General features: G+C 33.9%; 1 protein-coding gene across 1 annotated transcript in view; it reads left to right on the top strand.

Moving 5' to 3' along the window:
• The first annotated feature begins 12,684 nt into the window (after window positions 1-12,684).
• The window catches only part of LOTGIDRAFT_206522 (hypothetical protein), a 12,588-nt gene continuing 7,415 nt past the window's right edge, over window positions 12,685-17,857 (top strand). Inside the window, exons 1-5 of the mRNA XM_009057809.1 lie at window positions 12,685-12,763; window positions 13,495-13,667; window positions 14,042-14,238; window positions 14,802-14,979; window positions 16,461-16,561. Coding sequence (XP_009056057.1) covers window positions 13,500-13,667; window positions 14,042-14,238; window positions 14,802-14,979; window positions 16,461-16,561 — 644 coding nt within the window. The 5' untranslated portion in view covers window positions 12,685-12,763; window positions 13,495-13,499. The remainder of the gene's footprint in view (window positions 12,764-13,494; window positions 13,668-14,041; window positions 14,239-14,801; window positions 14,980-16,460; window positions 16,562-17,857) is intronic.

A 17,857-nucleotide genomic window follows, 5' to 3' on the forward strand; every position in this document is an offset into this window, starting at 1 on the left:
ATCTCCTTCAGCATCTACAAATAAAAGAATAAAATCTAATAGACTACACTTATTTTCCTCAGGACATTACATCCGCATTAAACAAGTTAGATCGAATCAAGCATGAATCAAACTAGATTAAGATAGCTTGCCAGGCAAGGTAACATACGCCCACTGGCAGCTGTCAGAAATGATAAAACAGTCTTTAGTGACTAATGTACCAAATTTTCTCATGTTAAAGACATTTTATTAGTTTGAATTCAATGTTATATATATCTACTGCCAGTTATTTATGCTTAGTAATTCCACAAATCAATATCAATAACCAAAATACATCAAATCATTAAATCACACAGCTCTAATATCAAGGGCAAAAATTGTTAAGAGTGAAATCGTTGAAAATTCAAACTTGACCAAGACCTCATCAATATAAATAAAAGGGACCTAAAACACCATTCATTTCATTTCATTCATCAATATAAATCATCACAACACATTTCATGAAAATCATATGAAATCTGTAGTCTCTATTGTGATCATGAACAAATTTTGAAGCATTTTATCTAAGTCAAGGGCTATAACTCAAAAAACGTTCATCAAAAATCATTAAGTTCATTAAAATCAGTTGAAAACTGTAGTCTCTATTGTGTTCACAAACAAATTTTGACACGTTGTTCCTAAGTCAAGGGCAATAATTGCAGACTGAAGAGTGTGCAATTTGTGAAGGTTTTTATATAACCATTTTTTTTACAGTCTAACATTGTGAATGGGAAAAATTGAATGATGACCACCAATGATACGTACGCAGGCAGACACTGTAATCTGTAGCTTGAGCTGATTGAGAGTTTGATTTGATATAACCGAACTTTATATTTTGTATATATGCATATAGCATAATATACAAAGTGAAAATCTATGGTGGTTAAACTGTTACTTATTACATATCATAACATATACTTACACTTATCTGATTCTATCTGAGCCATTAAAACTTTGAATGGTGTATTAAGAGAATCTCTTTTAGTTCTTGGAATTGGTAAATGATTATCAACCTTTTTACCACTTTTATTACCTCCTTTATCATCTTTATCTGCTGTCATTGCTGCTGTTAGTAGAGCTTCAATACCAGATGGTGCACTATGTTGATTACCCAAAACTCGCGGACGACCAGGTTTCTTACTAGATTGACTGCTTGATTCTGGACGTTTTCTGCCTCTGTTTAGGGCTAACAAAGCTGATGCACCTGCATCCAATTCATCTAAAGATTCATTTGCTTCTTCTTTTAATTTCCTGCCTTTTCGACCTTTCTTCAGTTTTTTCTTTGCTATAGGTGGTAGGTCATCAACATCATCATCTGATTCTTGTTTAACAACAAATTCTAATTCTTCATGAGCTCCAACATCCATTTCAGATACATTAACTTCTTCTATTATCAAATTACTTTCTATATTTTCTTCATTTTCTCGAACAGGTTCATTTTCTTCAGTTGATTTTCTCTTGACTGGGGTTTTTACTTTTCGTCTGCCACGTGATGACTTGGTTTTACTAGCGTTTGCATCTGGAGGGAGTTCAACACTTTCAATGACTTCTGCAGCTTCTGTTTCAACATTCACTAGTTCCGGTAAACTTGATGCTACCAATGCTGGGCATTTACCATCTTTATCCTTGTGAAAACACATACACAATTTACAGAAAGTTACACCTTTTTCTGAGATACGTCGAGATGATCTAGGAGATTGTGGTTTCTCAGATTTACTAGGGGATTCTGATAGAGATTCTACTTTGACTACAACTTTAGTAGGTGGACCCTCGTCAACCTCAACATTAGAGTTATTAATGTTCTTATTTGATTCTCTGATTTCACCCTCATCAGAAACAGTTGTCTCTTTTCTTTTTCTTCCTCTATTTGATCTTCTGGGACTACTGGACACGCTTTCAGTCTTTTCCTTGTCAGGTTTTGTAGATTTGTTGGGAACCTTCTTAGGGAGAGTTTGTAAGTGTTTAAACAGATCTCTACAAGGTTTACATCTAGCCAATAGTTTATCTTTGATATCTTCAGTATTTTTATACCATACAGTACAATCACTGGACTGATAACGTGAGAAAGGGTGAACATGAGATGTTAATTTCTTTACAAAACATGCTGGTTGAGTATCTTCAATACCAGGACAAAAAAGATATCCATCTTTAGTTGTTAATCTCTTTAAGATACTGATAAACTCTCCAGCATCAAACAATGTTTTATCTAGTAAATGAAACTTCTCCGCTGGTTGAAATAAAACATTTAAAAAGCATATACCCTTCTCTGTCAAGGTTAATGTTACAGGATCCAGATTTTCTCCCAACAATCCAAGATTTCTACCATGTGTAATAACCAAGCTCTCTTCAGAATCTGTATTCTTTGTAACCTAGAAAAAAAGTAGAAAAACTGTATTGTCATACAAAGAGGAGCAATTAATGTATTAAGAGAACAAGTCATCATCAATAATAATTTTAAGTCCATCAGGACACAGACTCCATATTGAACAAAACTTTGTATATTTCAGGATCACATTATTATGAAACATAATTTTCTAATCCAGCATGACAAACAAGTATTCCAACTACACTGGGATTTGATTTATAAATTTTGAAATATTATGTCAAATATTCTTTACAGCAGTTTATTTTCAAGCTTTCTCTCTTGAATTTGAATGTTTTGATGAAGCTTGTGACACTTCGTGAAAGACACTCCCATATTTGAAATATATCATCAGTTCCTACTTCCAAGTTTCTGGATTCAATTAAATAATTGAATTATTCATGATCAATGCCACTGACAGCCACTGATTCATAATCAAACAATCAATTACCCTATATGTCAGATCTTTAAATTCATCTGTTGTATGAAGTAAATAAACACTCAGTGCAAGTAATTTGCTGTTTGCTGTTGATGAGGATCTAGTTGACGATCTATTTGTGACAGACGCCGGTAACTTGAAAGTGAAAGTTTCTGGGTCAATCGTTTTACAATCCATTTTTTCCAGAGAAGTTTGGACACTTGATGAGCTGGCCTTCTTCTTCATCTTGTTTCATTGACGAAACATGACTACAACGAAATAAAACAAGATATAAAATTGAAATAAAAGTTAGAATCTGACGTCTTAATAGGATGCTAAACCCAAAGTAAATGATTACGAAAATGAAAGTCAAACAAAGTAGAAGTAGAGCGCGCTGCAACCGCAAGTTGAAAACCCCTTCATATTTTTCTACCTAATTGTAAGCATTCGATTAAATGTTCACAATCCAAAAGATGGATTTTGTTGGCCATAAAGTTTTTCTATCAATTTACCTACAAAATTACTCAATATCGTCAATATTTTGAAGAATTTTCCAGATTTTCAAAGTCACTATGAAATGCTAAACTGAAACTTGAATGCTAAAATATTCAACCTCGTTTTGAGATCATAGGAAGTTAAAAACGGGCACATGCTGTGACGTCACTGTACATTTAAATAAGGAAACTGGAAGGTTCTCGACAAAAATGAATGTTTGCATGATTCCTTTGGCTCCTCCAGCTAATAAAGATTCATATCTAAAAAGTTGGAGTATAGTTTTGACGTTTTATTGGCAGTTTATATTGGAAATTTAAAACTAGGTCATGGAGGCTACTAGCGATTTATGTCATTTTCCCCGGATACTCGCGATTTACAAGACACTAAAAATGTGTAAACAGATAGTTAGTGCGAAACACTGAGCTAAGTATTAAATGATAGAATCTATGAAATTGTTCGAATATTGTTTGGGTTTTACGACTGCGTCAAATTTATATTTAAAAAAAAAAAACCTGAAAATCTTTCCAAACGAAATTATCGTCCTCAGAAATGTTATTGGGGTCATCATAGCCATGATCCAAACTGGTGCCTGAGACCTACATTTGATACCACTTGTTTGACATGCAAAATGAGAGATGTTAATTCAAAGGCGAGGCCCCAAGCCCCTTTAAATGCGGCTTGGGGTCTGATTTGGTCCTGTATATCAACGATACGATGATTGTCCACATCCTGACAATCCCATATTCTGTCGAGATCAACTGGGCAGACAATAAGGTTTGCAGACAATAACTAAGATCAAGTCCGCAGACGATAGCCAACAGACAATCAGAAAATTGAACGTTTTGACTCATCCTCGCGAATCAGCCAATCAACGAAAGCGACACAAGGAAAATTATCGGGATTCCCTCAAGGGACACAAATCATGTCATAACAACACATAGTGTCCACGAACGTAAATTTTCAACAAATAACTGGATATGGATGTAATTTTACTTAAACAAATCAAGAGAAGCAATGGAAAACGTTTATTATTCATTTATCAGGCAATCACGATGAAGGTAGCTCTTCACAGACTCCTGACTTATTCTTTTTCGCGATCACATAAGCATAAGCATCATGCCTACAGACCAAAATTTAAATTCCTGCAAAAATATTATTACAATACGACAAATGAAAAACTTCAGAACCACCCATATTACTCTTTTGCAACTTTTAGACTAGGAATAAATATTAAGATAAATGAATATTCTTTAGATTCTACTAGGTGTAATAGCTCGGAATTTCTGTTTTTAATACGAAAACTCGATCTGTAATACCTCCATTAAGCTAATTTTCACAAGTTATATACCGGTATTGCGTTTTTCGACTTCAAAACTACTATTTACCCCGGTTTGCCACTTTTAGGCTGGGATAAATATTACGATAATAAATATTCTTCAGATTCTACTAGGTCTAGTATCTCGGAATTTCTGCTTTTAATCCGAAAAACCGACCCAAATAATCTCCATTAGGTTAAAGTTAAGCAGCTTTAAGTCATGTTTGTTGACATCAAAACTTCTATTAATCCCGTTTTGCCAATTATAGACTAGGTTAAATATTACGTTAAATGAATATTCTTTAGATTCTACTAAGTGTAGTAACCAAATCAAGCTAATTTTTACAAGATTTATATCATGTTTATCGATATCAAGTTATTCTGGTTTGATACTGGTTGGAATGGACAAATTTATAATTCCCATGTATTGATTTATTGGTGTTTGTTTGTTCATTGTTTTTCATTTTTATCGTTCTTCTTTTTATTATGATACCTACGTTTTTGAATAATGTAATGTCGAGACAGAATTCAATGTGCAGCAAGAGAATTCTCCTTAGTAAATTGAATTGATAACCATTAGATTTGTATACGTTTTTGTCTCAAAACATGTGTCAGCAAGCAACATATCATTCTGCGATGTTTTGAGATAAAAATGTATAAAAATCTAATTTTCTAATTTTGTTTAAAATGTTTAAGTGGGGTACAGTTGGGGTGCAAACAATTTTCTAAAGGGGTGGGGGGGGGGGGGCTGTTCCCCCACTGGCACCGCCACTGCCCATGTCGACTCGATCTGCATCAATGATAAGGGGAAACTTATGCATATTTCCTACACAAAATCCAGATATCACCGTTCAAAACAGAACAACAGGGAGTCTGTAGACCTATTTTATATTGTGTGTAATATTTATGAGCATAAAGTAATGAAAAAAAATATATATCATTTTCTTTTCGTTGAATTTAAATATTCATTTATCTTCATATTTGTTCTAGTTTAAAAGTGGCAAAACGGTGGTAAGGGTGATTTTGATGCCGACAAACATTGCCTATTGTTAGTAATTACAAACTTGATGGGCGTGTTTCAGGTCGAGTTTTCGGATTAAAAGCAGAAATTTCCCGATATAACACCAAAAAAAACCCCTAAGGAATAGTCATTTATCTTAATAATCCCAGTCTAAGAGTGGTAAAACGGGTTAATAATAAATTTGATCTCGACAAACGTGATATATAACTTGTGAAAAGTTATGCTTGTGGATTTTCGGATTAAAAGCAGAAATTCCGAGATGCTACACCTAGCAGAACGTAAAGAATATTCATTCATCTTAATATTTATCCTAGTCTAAAAGTTGCAAAACGGGATTAATAGAAGTTATAATGTCGACAAATATGACTTATAGCTGCTTAACAATAGTCTAATAGGGGTGTTTCAGGTCTGAGTTTTCGGATTGAAAGCAGAAATTCCGAGCTCTACTACAAGTAGTAGAATCTAAAGAATATTCATTTATCTTATATTTATCCTAGTCTAAAAGTGGCAAAACAGTAATATGGATGATTTTTTAAGTTTTTTTTATTTGTCGTATTGAAATAATATCTCTGCATAGGAATTTTTATTTTGGTCTGAAGGCATGATGCTTAGGTCTATGCTTGTGTAATCGCGAAAAAGAATAAGTCAGGAATCTGTGAAGATCTATTTATTTATTTATTTATTTATTACAAAGCATTTATAAAGCGCTTATCTAATAAAAATTACTCTAAGCGCTGAACAAAAGTTAAAGCCCAATGCACACAATAAAATAGAAATAATACAATACATAAATAAAACAAGTGGATAAAGAAAAACAATTTCAAGACCGATAATTGTTACATATTGACATCTACTAAAGAAAAAAGAAAATAAACTAATAAATCAATAAAACGGCAATTAAACGGGAAAACTTATCTCATTGATAAAATCAAATATGTTTATAAAAATAGTAAAGCCAAAGATAAAACCTTAGTCATTTAAACAAAAAAACATACAATCACAGTCATTAAAAGGAATAAATTATCACAGCAATTTAAACATCACAGTACGCCAGTCTAAAAATATGAGTTTTTAGGCCTTTTTTAAAACAAGAGAGCGATTTTTCTTTACGTAAATGTACTGGAAGGTCGTTCCACAGTGTAGCACCAGCACTATCAAACCGTCGTTCACCGTAAGTTTTAGTTTTTACATTCGGTTGTTGTATCAGATCTTCGTTAGCTGACCTAAGTAATCTACCAGGTGTATAAGGTTTGATCAGTTCTTCCAAGTACTTAGGTGCTATTCCATGCAGTGACTTAAAAACATAAAGTAAAATTTTATATTGAGGTCTATATTGCACAGGAAGCCAGTGAAGAACAGGAGTTATCGAGTTAAACTTCTTTGTTTTACTAATAAGTCTTGCTGCGGTGTTTTGAACGCGTTGCAGTCTTGATAATAATGAACAGTTCACGTTACATAACAAAGCGTTCCCGTAGTCTAGCCTGGATGTTACAAGGGAGTTAACTAATGTTTTACATGCATTCTCTGTAATGTATGGTCTGATACGCCCGATATTCCGTATCTGATAAAAACACGATTTGGAAACGGCACTGACTTGTTGTTCCATACTCAGAGTTTTATCGAAGAATACGCCGAGGTTCTTCACACAGTTTGACTCACTTAAGTTGGTGCCATCGAAAGGAAGATTGTACAACGATATGGAGCTAAAACCACAAGCTCCATTTTGTCTTGATTCAGTTTTAACAAGTTTGTAGACATTCAATCCTTGATATCTGATAAACAAGCCTTTAAACGTTCTGATAAATTGTCCCAATCACCATCTGGTTTGATTACTTGCTATGCCTGTGTATCATCAGCGTAAGAGTGGTATAGCATTTTATGACTTTTGCATATTTCACTGAAAGGCTTCGCATACATGCAATATAATTTCGGTCCCAAAACAGAGCCTTGCGGAACACCATATTGAAGACGAAGATCATCGGATTGAGTGGTACCAATAGCCACTCGTTGAGTTCTATTTTTCAAGTAGGATCCGATCCATTGTAACGCACTATCAGAGATTCCAAAGGAATGATTAAGACGCTCCAACAGTATATCGTGGTCGATGACATCGAATGCAGCAGACAAATCGAGCATTAGGAGTACAACACAACAGTTTTTATCAAGCGCAGATGCAATGTCATGATGCACGCGCAGTTTCCGTAGAATGCTGTGGTCGGTATGCAGATTGCATATTGTCATATAAGCTATTCGATTCAATGTGGTGATCAAGTCTAGAAGCAACAACTTTCTCTAAAACTTTGGACAAAAAAGTCAGATTTGAAACTGGGCGGTAATATTTGAAAACTTCCCGGTCTAGTGTTGGTTTTTTCAGCAATTGCCTAACTACCCTTACAAAAATTGGGGCACGGTAAAACCGTACAGTAAAATTTTTAACCATACAATATTACCGTACAGTAATTTGAGACAGTTTTACTGTACGTTAAAACCAGAACCGTACAGTAAAACCATAACCGTACAGTAAATTCATAACCGTACAGTAAATTCATAACCGCACAGTAAAACCATAACAAAACCATAACCGTACAGTAAATCCATAACCATACGGTAAAACCATGGAGTGATAGCGGTTTACCGTACAGTTAAACAGCTTCGACCACGGAAAGTCGATCCATATCAATCAACGCTTAAAAGGCTGTGTACTGCAGAAAGATGCTCCAAATACAGGATTTACTTTCACAAGCAAAACATGCTCCTGCTCTTAACATAAATCCCACACAAAGAAAAACACAAAAAGATTTATCTACTAATCAAAGATTTATTTTTTTTTGGGGGAGGGGGGCATTCATTTCGTTGTTGAATTTTTCAGAGATGCAACTTCTGATTTCCATTATCTTAACTTGTGGGAATTTTGATAGGACATATTCTGAAAATACATAAAAATGACATTATAAGATCGGCCCTAGTTGGCGTGGAATATGTAGAGTGGCCCAACGTATAATGGTTTACACTGGTTACCTCCTCAAATAATCATGTACAGAAACGCTCGATTTCACTAGGGGGATGGCATCGATGTGAACGTTCTCCTTTAAAAATAAGTTCCGCTAAATATTCATCAGAATTGATTTATTGCAATTGAATTAATCAAAGCGTTATGTACATTGTATTTAATTTTCTCTTGATGCATGAATATATAAATTGTGTTCCGTAGGAACATGTTTCATTCATACATAAATTATCAATTGAAAACAAGTGGCTTTAAATTCTGTCTTAATTTCTTAATACTTACCAAGCAGACGTTTATAGGTGTCCGTTTCAAAGTTTGTTTCGGCTTGATCCTGTATCGAATTTCCATCTAGGGTCATCTGGTACATCTGCTCCCTGGATGACAAAATGGTACACACCAGTTTCTTGAATGTCAAAGCTCTAGCCAACAATTTCCTATCTATATCGATACCAAGCTGAAATTGGCAGCCATTTGGTCACTTACGGGACACTTTTTAATTTACTCACAACTGCTACAGAAACGATTGAAACGTGTAAAATTTTTGTCACAACTAATCTCATTGTTATATTTTATAGTATTTCTAAAGTAATTTCATGAATACAGAGCTTAAAATGTGAAAATTACTAACCTTTTCCTGCTTGACATTAATTTGGACATTTTCAAGGCTTTGGCGGGTTCAAGGGAGATAACTCACTACAACTGCTAAAAGTAGACTCGATCGGACTAGTCGCAACCAAACTCTGTTTATGAACTTAAAATATCATATGGCCAAGCATATTATGCTGTGGTGGAATCAAAAAGGTGTTCCATTAATGGGACAATGGCTATAAATAAACTCCATTATTCATAATATCAAATACCGTGGGTAACATGGTACAGTATGGTAAAACCCTACTTACTGTAAGGTAAATGGTGAAACCGTACGGTAACATGATAAAACTTTACCGCACTGTATGGTAAAACCCTACTTACTGTATGGTAAATTGTAAACCGTAGGTAACATGTTAAAACTTTACCGCACTGTATGGTAAAACCCTACTTACTGTATGGTAAATTGTAAACCGTAGATAACATGATAAAACTTTACCGCACTGTATGGTAAAACCCTACTTACTGTATGGTAAATTGTAAACCGTAGGTAACATGTTAAAACTTTACCGCACTGTATGGTAAAACCCTACTTACTGTATGGTAAATTGTAAACCGTAGGTAACATGTTAAAACTTTACCGCACTGTATGGTAAAACCCTACTTACTGTGTGGTAAATTGTAAACCGTAGGTAACATGTTAAAACTTTACCCTACTGTATGGTAAAACCCTATTTACTGTATGGTAAACGATGAAACCGTACGGTAACATGATAAAACTTTACCGTACGGTATGGTAAAATCGTTCTTACTGTATGGTAAGTATGGTAAAACTGTACGGTATATGGTAAAACCATACAGTTTCATGGTAAAACTGTTTTACCCTCTTCGTTTTTTGTAAGGGTATAGCCTGTTTGAAATCTGATGACACGTTTGATTCAGATAAGGAACGGTTGACGATGTTCAAAATAGCAGGTAGCAATTCATTCGAACATGATTTTAACAATTCTGTAGGCATTGGATCAAGTTCACACTGATTTGATGGAGCAGACTGTACGATTTTCACAAGTTCCGTTCGAGATGTCGGCTTGAAAGATGATAAGTAATCACCTACAAACTTCTCGTCGAATCTCATTACTCTCCACATATTTTCCGAGTTGTTTTTAGCTGCGCTTAGATTAGTCCGAATAGTTTCAATCTTGTTCAGGAAGAACTGACAAAATGTGTTTGCAAGATCTCTCTCATTATCATGCGTTGGTAAAATTGTCTCATGTTTTCTCCCATTATGTGTCTACTAACTCGATACAGTTGTTTTTAAACGTGCTCAGCCTCTTCTACTTTGGTCGAATAATACTCTTTCCTAATAAGGAGTTTGTTTGCATGTAAACTAGCATCTTGATGGATCTGTTTACCTACCTTGTGATTGACTGATAAATGAATAATAAACGTTTTCCATTGCTTCTCTTGATTTGTTGAAGTAAAATTACATCCATATCCAGTTTTTTGTTGAAAATTTACGTTCGCGGACACCTTGTGTTGTTATGACATGATTTGTCGGGGGAATTCCGATAATTTTCCTTGTGTCGCTTTCGTTGATTGGCTGAATCGCGAGGATGAGTCAAAAAGTTCAATTTTCTTATTGTCTGCTGGCTATCGCCCGCGGACTTGATCTTGTCTGCAAACCTTATTGTCTGCCCAGTTGATCTCGACGTTATTTTCGTCGAAGTTGTGCGAAAGCTGTGTGGACTGGATGATAGAGGCTAGATCCATATAAATCCCACTTCGCTACCTATTTATTCCAATTTCGCCCATACCCTGTTCGCCAGTTCCCATTATGTCCCTTCCCGATTTGTCTTTTTAATTTTGTCCCTCTCCAAGAGACGAAAAGAGGATAATATAGGAGCTTAATGGTCAAATGAAAAGAATACTTCCATAATCTTTACACCTCATCAAAATATAAATTAAAATGCGATTTATTATCAATGATTTACTAAAGCACAAACCACTACGCTCTTACCGGGAAAATCCTACCGGAAAACTTTGGAAATTGATTTAGAATGAAAGGTAGCTTATAGTCCTCTGAATTTTTTTTGAATAATAAGGAACTTTCTGTCAAGTTTCACATCGATCGCTTATTGAGAAGTAGTCCGAAATATCTGCCTCTATTCCAGCCTTTGATAGATATTTTGACAGTTATTGGATTAACCAGCCGACAATTCCAAAATACCAGCCAGAGTCTGGAATAGAGGCAGATTTTTCGTACTACTTCTCGATTCTCGATAAGCGATCGATGTTAAACTGCAACAGTGACTGATAATTCAATGGAGACCGCGATTTTCAATCACCACCCTTTTACAGTAAATATGGAACGAGGATTCCGGAGTGGATAAATTAAATGGTGAAGTATTGTCTGAAAAGGGATGTTATTTGTCTCTAATGATTGTTAATTGGTACAGTTGCTAATGGCCGGAACATGGGAACTCTGGGAGCTGCCAATGGATTTCAGATGGCTGGCATAAGATGAATTTTGAGCTTGAAGAGGGCTTAATTTTCCCTTCCAAATTCACTTTTACGGGCCTAGGGGGTGGGGGTGTCATGATCCAACCCCTAATAGGCCCACGCCACTGTTTCAATTTACAATGCGTCCTTGGGATATAAATCGACCATATATAACCTTTAAATAATACTTTAGTTTTATATTTCAATAATATTCAGATTTTGAAAACCATGTCTTAAATTGATTTTGTGCTTGATTTTAACTACAAATCGTCAAAATGCATACCCGGAACATTGTGTACAAAAAATCTTTACATTGCTATTCTTGGTAATTTGATTCAATACAAGGAATAGATTTCTCTGTATTGCATTTCTCTAGCCCTAGTCTACAAAAACACGCTCATTTGTTATGATATGATATTATACTATGCTGTGCTTGGCATAACTTTGATTTGCTATTTCAATGACTTTTGGGTTGCCACGAGTGGTAATATCTCACGGAGCCACCAAAGTTACATGCATGCCAAAATTTGGTAAATATCAACTAATAGACCGGTAGCTAACTCCATTTATTACCAGATAAGAATACCGAAACATCTGCCTTTATTCCAGCCTCTTAAATAAATGAGGGTTGTCGGCTGGTTTAGAGAGGAAAAATACAGACATATTCGGAAAAATGAATATTTTTTTTTAGTTTAGTCAAAATCCTCCTACACCATTTATGTCTTTTCTGTGGTCCCATCAAAGTTTTTTTTTTAACGGATATTTAATCGTTCGTTTAAAGAAGTTCAAGGGTCACAGGGACATGTGATACTAATAAAATAAAGGTTACGGTGAAGTCAACAAATCCTCTGAGAATACTTCGGATTAAATTCTGGAGTATTGTTCGGTAGTTTTCTGCACTCTTTCGGTAGTAAAAAGTTGCATAGCTGTTGTCTCCCTTAGATTTTAAACTTCCGGCCAAATTCCTTGTTGAGTCAAATTGATTGTGCCTTTTTTGCTTCAAACTCAATTTAGAAATTTAGCTGTTGAACTACTTGTATGTAAGTGTAAGCTTATTTTTTTTCTGTTTAAAGGGTATCTGATGGAAGTAACAAAGAGACCCCACTATGAAATTATGACAATTTACCCGACAATGAAAACAACTTCAAGTTCAACAAAATCAAACCCTGTGCCACTCAGTGCCAGTGCCTTTTTTGAATAGTAGGCTATAGCAATCAACCTAATCTCAAATCCGAGTTAAATTCGTTAAATGGTGATCTAATGTCACTGTTTACTTTGAGCCTTACGATGTGTAACTAGCTTTGGTGTCTACTGTCTACGCTGTGTAGAAAATATATTTATGTTCAAATTTTGAACTTACTTAGTCCGAAACATCTGCCTCGGAGTCATTGAATGTACAATCTAATAAGTCCATTAAACAACGTAATCATTGAAAAACTTTAAGTAATAAATAAATGATTAACCTTACTATAGTTTTAAGAATGATTACTTAGTTTTATGCCTTTATCAGTTTATAGAGGGATTCTGTTCTAAAATTATAACACTGGCTAGGTCCATCATGAATAAATTAACATTGGCCAAGTTTGAAATCAAAATTTTATGTACTAAGGATAAGGATAAATTTGTGAATGAAATAATTAAAAGACTTTATCAATAAGCTTACACATGAAAATTATATGATACCGTATTGAAAACATTCAACTCTTTCACAAAATTTTGTCGGAGAATCTGTTACTTTTAATTTGATGTAAACTTTTTTTTTTCTTGATAGACAAGATGAGTACTAATTTTGGAGAAATAAGTGAAAATACGAAGATGGGAAGAGAAAGTGCTTTGTTGGGTAATTATGACACATCCATGGTTTACTATGAAGGTGTATTACAACAAATACAAAAACTATTACTTACTATCAAAGAACCAGCTCGTAAACAGAAATGGTATCAGGTAAGTAATTTTTTGCAACCATTTAGTGATACGATAATTTTGTTTTGAGCACATTCTATTGTGAACTTGAAAATGGCTGTATATTAAGGAAATATATGGTATAGGCTTATGTCAGTAGGCCCTATGTGAATTTAATTTCATTGGGAGCTGATGTCAAATGAGATCTAATCTATGTAAGTGCGAATTGTAGTGTTTTTGTACAAACAATTAGTACAAATGTTTTTATTCTTGAGACATTTCCCAGTATCCCTGTAACAAATATCTAAAATTACCCCGAAGTGAAATTGCTTATCATTGTTGAAATAATTATGTGTGTATTTCTGTCCTCAACACATTTTGACTTACAGTTTAAATTTTATTATTGTATTTTGTAGGTAAAGCAACAGATAGCCCAAGAATATGAGCATGTTAAAGATATTAGTAAGACATTAAATAGCTTCAAGACTGATAATTCTCATTCTTACCATGCCCATTATGGTAGTCCAATGTCATTTGATGATATTAATCCTAGACATGAAGTACCAACTAGAGATCCTGATGTCTGGCCTCCACCAACACCAGTGGAACATAGGTAGTGCTAAATTCTTACAAGTTCCTTACACTAAGTGCTATTGTCTAAACAAAGTGAAAAGTATTTTTAATTTTTCCATTAAATGTTCCACAGACAAAAAATTAATGATGTGAGCTTTCTCATCTTACAGAATAATCATTGCATCAGTAAATATACACTTATATCCACCTTTCAGTAATTCCATTTTCACTTTAGCATGCAAAAGTTTCCACATTTTGCACTTTGCAAAAATTCCCAAGTGGAAACCATGACAGTGACGTAACATCTGACTAGAATCTGTGAGTTTTTGGACCAAAAATTTCTGTAATATCAGCTCACATCATTGATTTTTAGTTTGCGAAGCATTTAATGGAAAAAATTCAAAAAACCTTTTACTTTGTTAAGACAATTAGTCTGATTTTATCTGTTGGCAGATTGCTGGCTTTTCAAAGGTCAACCATAAAGACATAATTTTAGTCTGTAAGAATAGCAAAAATCTTAATTAGGATAGACAAATATTGTTAAAACATTTTCAATTTCCTCATTCATATTAATCATATTGATTATGGGTAACTTTATTTCAGACCCTCACCTAATATACGTGGGGGTGTTAAAGCAGCTCCAGCACCTAGAAAACAAGATAGATCACGTTCTAGAGGTGTTCCAAGTAGAAACGGTCCTCAAGATAGACAGAAAACACCTGGTTATGGTAATGTAGATAAAGGTGGCAAAGATAAAGGTGGAAAAGAGAAGAAAAAAGTGGTATTTATACATTAAATTCTAAGAATCTGAACTTTAAAGGATTTATACCAAGGTATAAATAAATGAATAAATTTATGTTGCAAGTTAACATTAATATATTTTAATGGTGTGTGTCAAAAAAAATCTTTATTTGCAGTGCAATAGCTCAAAAACAGTATTTCAATCAAGCTGTGCAACCAAGCCAATCTTTAATTAGGTCTGCCTCACATGACCTAGTGATTCATAGAAGACTAAAAAGATGAGAAGTCCAGCTGATTCAATGGCGACTAGTACCGTTAAACCCATTAGTTTGAGCCGATCAATCGCTCAATTTCTAATATTTAGATGCCTCGATTTTTGTCACAAGGGTCTGATAGCAGCTATTCTGATGACACAGACAACAATGAAAATAGACAAGTTATTGGTTACGAAATGGCTATCATTTAACACAATAATGTCAACACAAGCTAGAGTAACTGAATCAGACATGATTTAAATGAAAATGATTACAAGGCTTTTCATTCGAATGTGTGAAGAAAAGATTTTTTGATGTTTTACTCACATTCATGAGCTTACCAGAAATAAAACTGTTCTTCTCAAATGAATACACCTACTAAGTTTAATCCACTTTTTTAGTCTAAATGAACAAACATTTCCCTGTTTCCTGCCATATTACTAGTAGTGTCTATTATCCAGACATTCGAAGTAATAGAGCAATAGCTGTTATGTCATGTATCGTCTCTAGTGTGGGGTAGGTCACTAGGCCTAGCAGTTTGTCAACAGGAATAGTGCAATTTTCACCCTGTTAAACTTAATATTTTTCTGTTAAGTTAAGTATAAAGAAATAGATGTGGAATTTTAATCTACCTGAAATAATTTGTTATTCTTCTACAAAATTTGAAGCTGTTGAGAAAGGGAAGATAGTAATTCGCCATATAACTAGTATTGGATGAATCCTTTTGAAAAATTGACAACAAATCATTTTAAAACTGAATAAGAATCTCTTTGAAATTACGCTTCAACAGGCTTACAGTTTGTCGAACTTTTTATAATAAAACGTGCCATTGATAAGATTTTTTTAAGCAAGAGAAAAAGCATGAAAGTCTATGTTGATACTGTGTAAGTAGACATGGCAGAGTCCATCTATCTTGTATGACGTCATTCTCGAAAATTTCTAAAGATTGACAGAATATGCATAAAATACCGCTGGCTATATTTCTTTCTTTTTTTCTTTAATAAACCCACTTTTATTTTATTTTGTTCTGCTGAAAGATCAAATTTGTGATGTTCCATTCAAGGCTCTCTGTTTTGAGGAATCTAGAGCTAGGGTGGCATAAATCCTTTAAAGATTTATGTTCTGTAATGATTTTTCTGTATCACTCTGTCATTAAGTCATATTTGAAAATATGTCTAATTAATTATTTAGAAGTGCCTTATGACTTCTTGATTAACCTGATTTTTACTGAAATTTTGAATTCATCAATATTATTGAATGATTTTAGGAAGAAGATGGTGAACCAAAGTTTGATCCATCAGGATATGATAAAGATTTAGTAGAACATTTAGAGAGAGATATATTGCAGAAAAACCCTAATATACATTGGTAAGTAGTACAGCTTTATTGTTATTTGCTAGCTATGTCTCAAGCTTGCTATTCTTACACACAATTGTAAGAGTAAGGTACCTATTCAAATTGTGGAATGTTTCACAAAATGAAAAGAAATATGATAACTAGATTTAAATATAATCTTACTGTAAGAGACTAATTGATATACCTGTATAGTTGTTTTATTTCTTGTGCTATATCATTGAGTTAAGTTATTTGCATCAATACTGTTCATTCACCATCATTATTATGAATAGATTTGTATCTTAGTGATCAAAAATTTGTTTGTCTAGCTCCAGAACTCTATATAGTCATGTAAGCCAGTTAGTCACACCAACAAATACCATAGAATTACTCTAAAGTCGTCATCTGACAAATAATGTAGCATATAGATATACCATATAATAATTGAGATGTTGTAATAAAGACAAGTGGTTTGGGGCAAATAATTTATTGCAATGTAATAACTAAATGAATTGTATGTTAACTTCCATACTAAGACAAATTATATTTTATATGTTAAGATATTAGAAAAAAGGCCAAACAAACCCCAAACCACTTGTAATGATGTGAAAAAATAAAGAATAATAACTTTGACTCTTGAAAAAATTGTTAGCTGACAACATATAACAATTTAACAACACATTGTAAGCATAAGGGAGGTAACTTGTAATTGCTGTTGCAAATCAGGTTTTATGTACTGCTGGTAAGCATTAGAACGCCAATTGCCATGAATGTGAATAGATTCCAAATCGACTCCAATTGAATGAGCATAAGTACAACCACCCCGTCTAAAGCTATGCAATGAATATAAAGCTGGGTTATAACCCAGTCTCTTAAGCAATAACTTAAAAACTTTCAAAGTAATATTTTAAGTTAAAGGGAGCAAGGATCCAGTACCACTAGGATAAACAAATACAGGGGAATCAAACTCAGCTGAAATTTGAGAAAACATCACATGTAAAGCAGAAACTGGGCATAAAATATTATTGGGCATGGCACTAAGTGGCACAATAACTTGTTGTTCCTGGAAATTGTCGGTTTTGGAAGAACGAATGATTAATAAGGCTGCTTCCGACAATAAAATTATGGCTTCTCTACGCAGAAAATGTGCTGTGCTCTCTTTCGCATGCTAAAGTGTGTCTGGAATGAGATTGGACTTACGTAAAAAGGAGAAAAAAGCGACTAANAACAAAGTCCAACAGACCATATAAAAAGGCTTGGATAAATCTAATACAGAATAAATTTCTAATAGGATAGTTGGTGTAACAGGTAACTTCTGAATGGGTGCAA

This window comes from Lottia gigantea, assembly GCF_000327385.1.
Source record: "Lottia gigantea unplaced genomic scaffold LOTGIsca_31, whole genome shotgun sequence".
NCBI lineage: Eukaryota > Metazoa > Mollusca > Gastropoda > Lottiidae > Lottia > Lottia gigantea.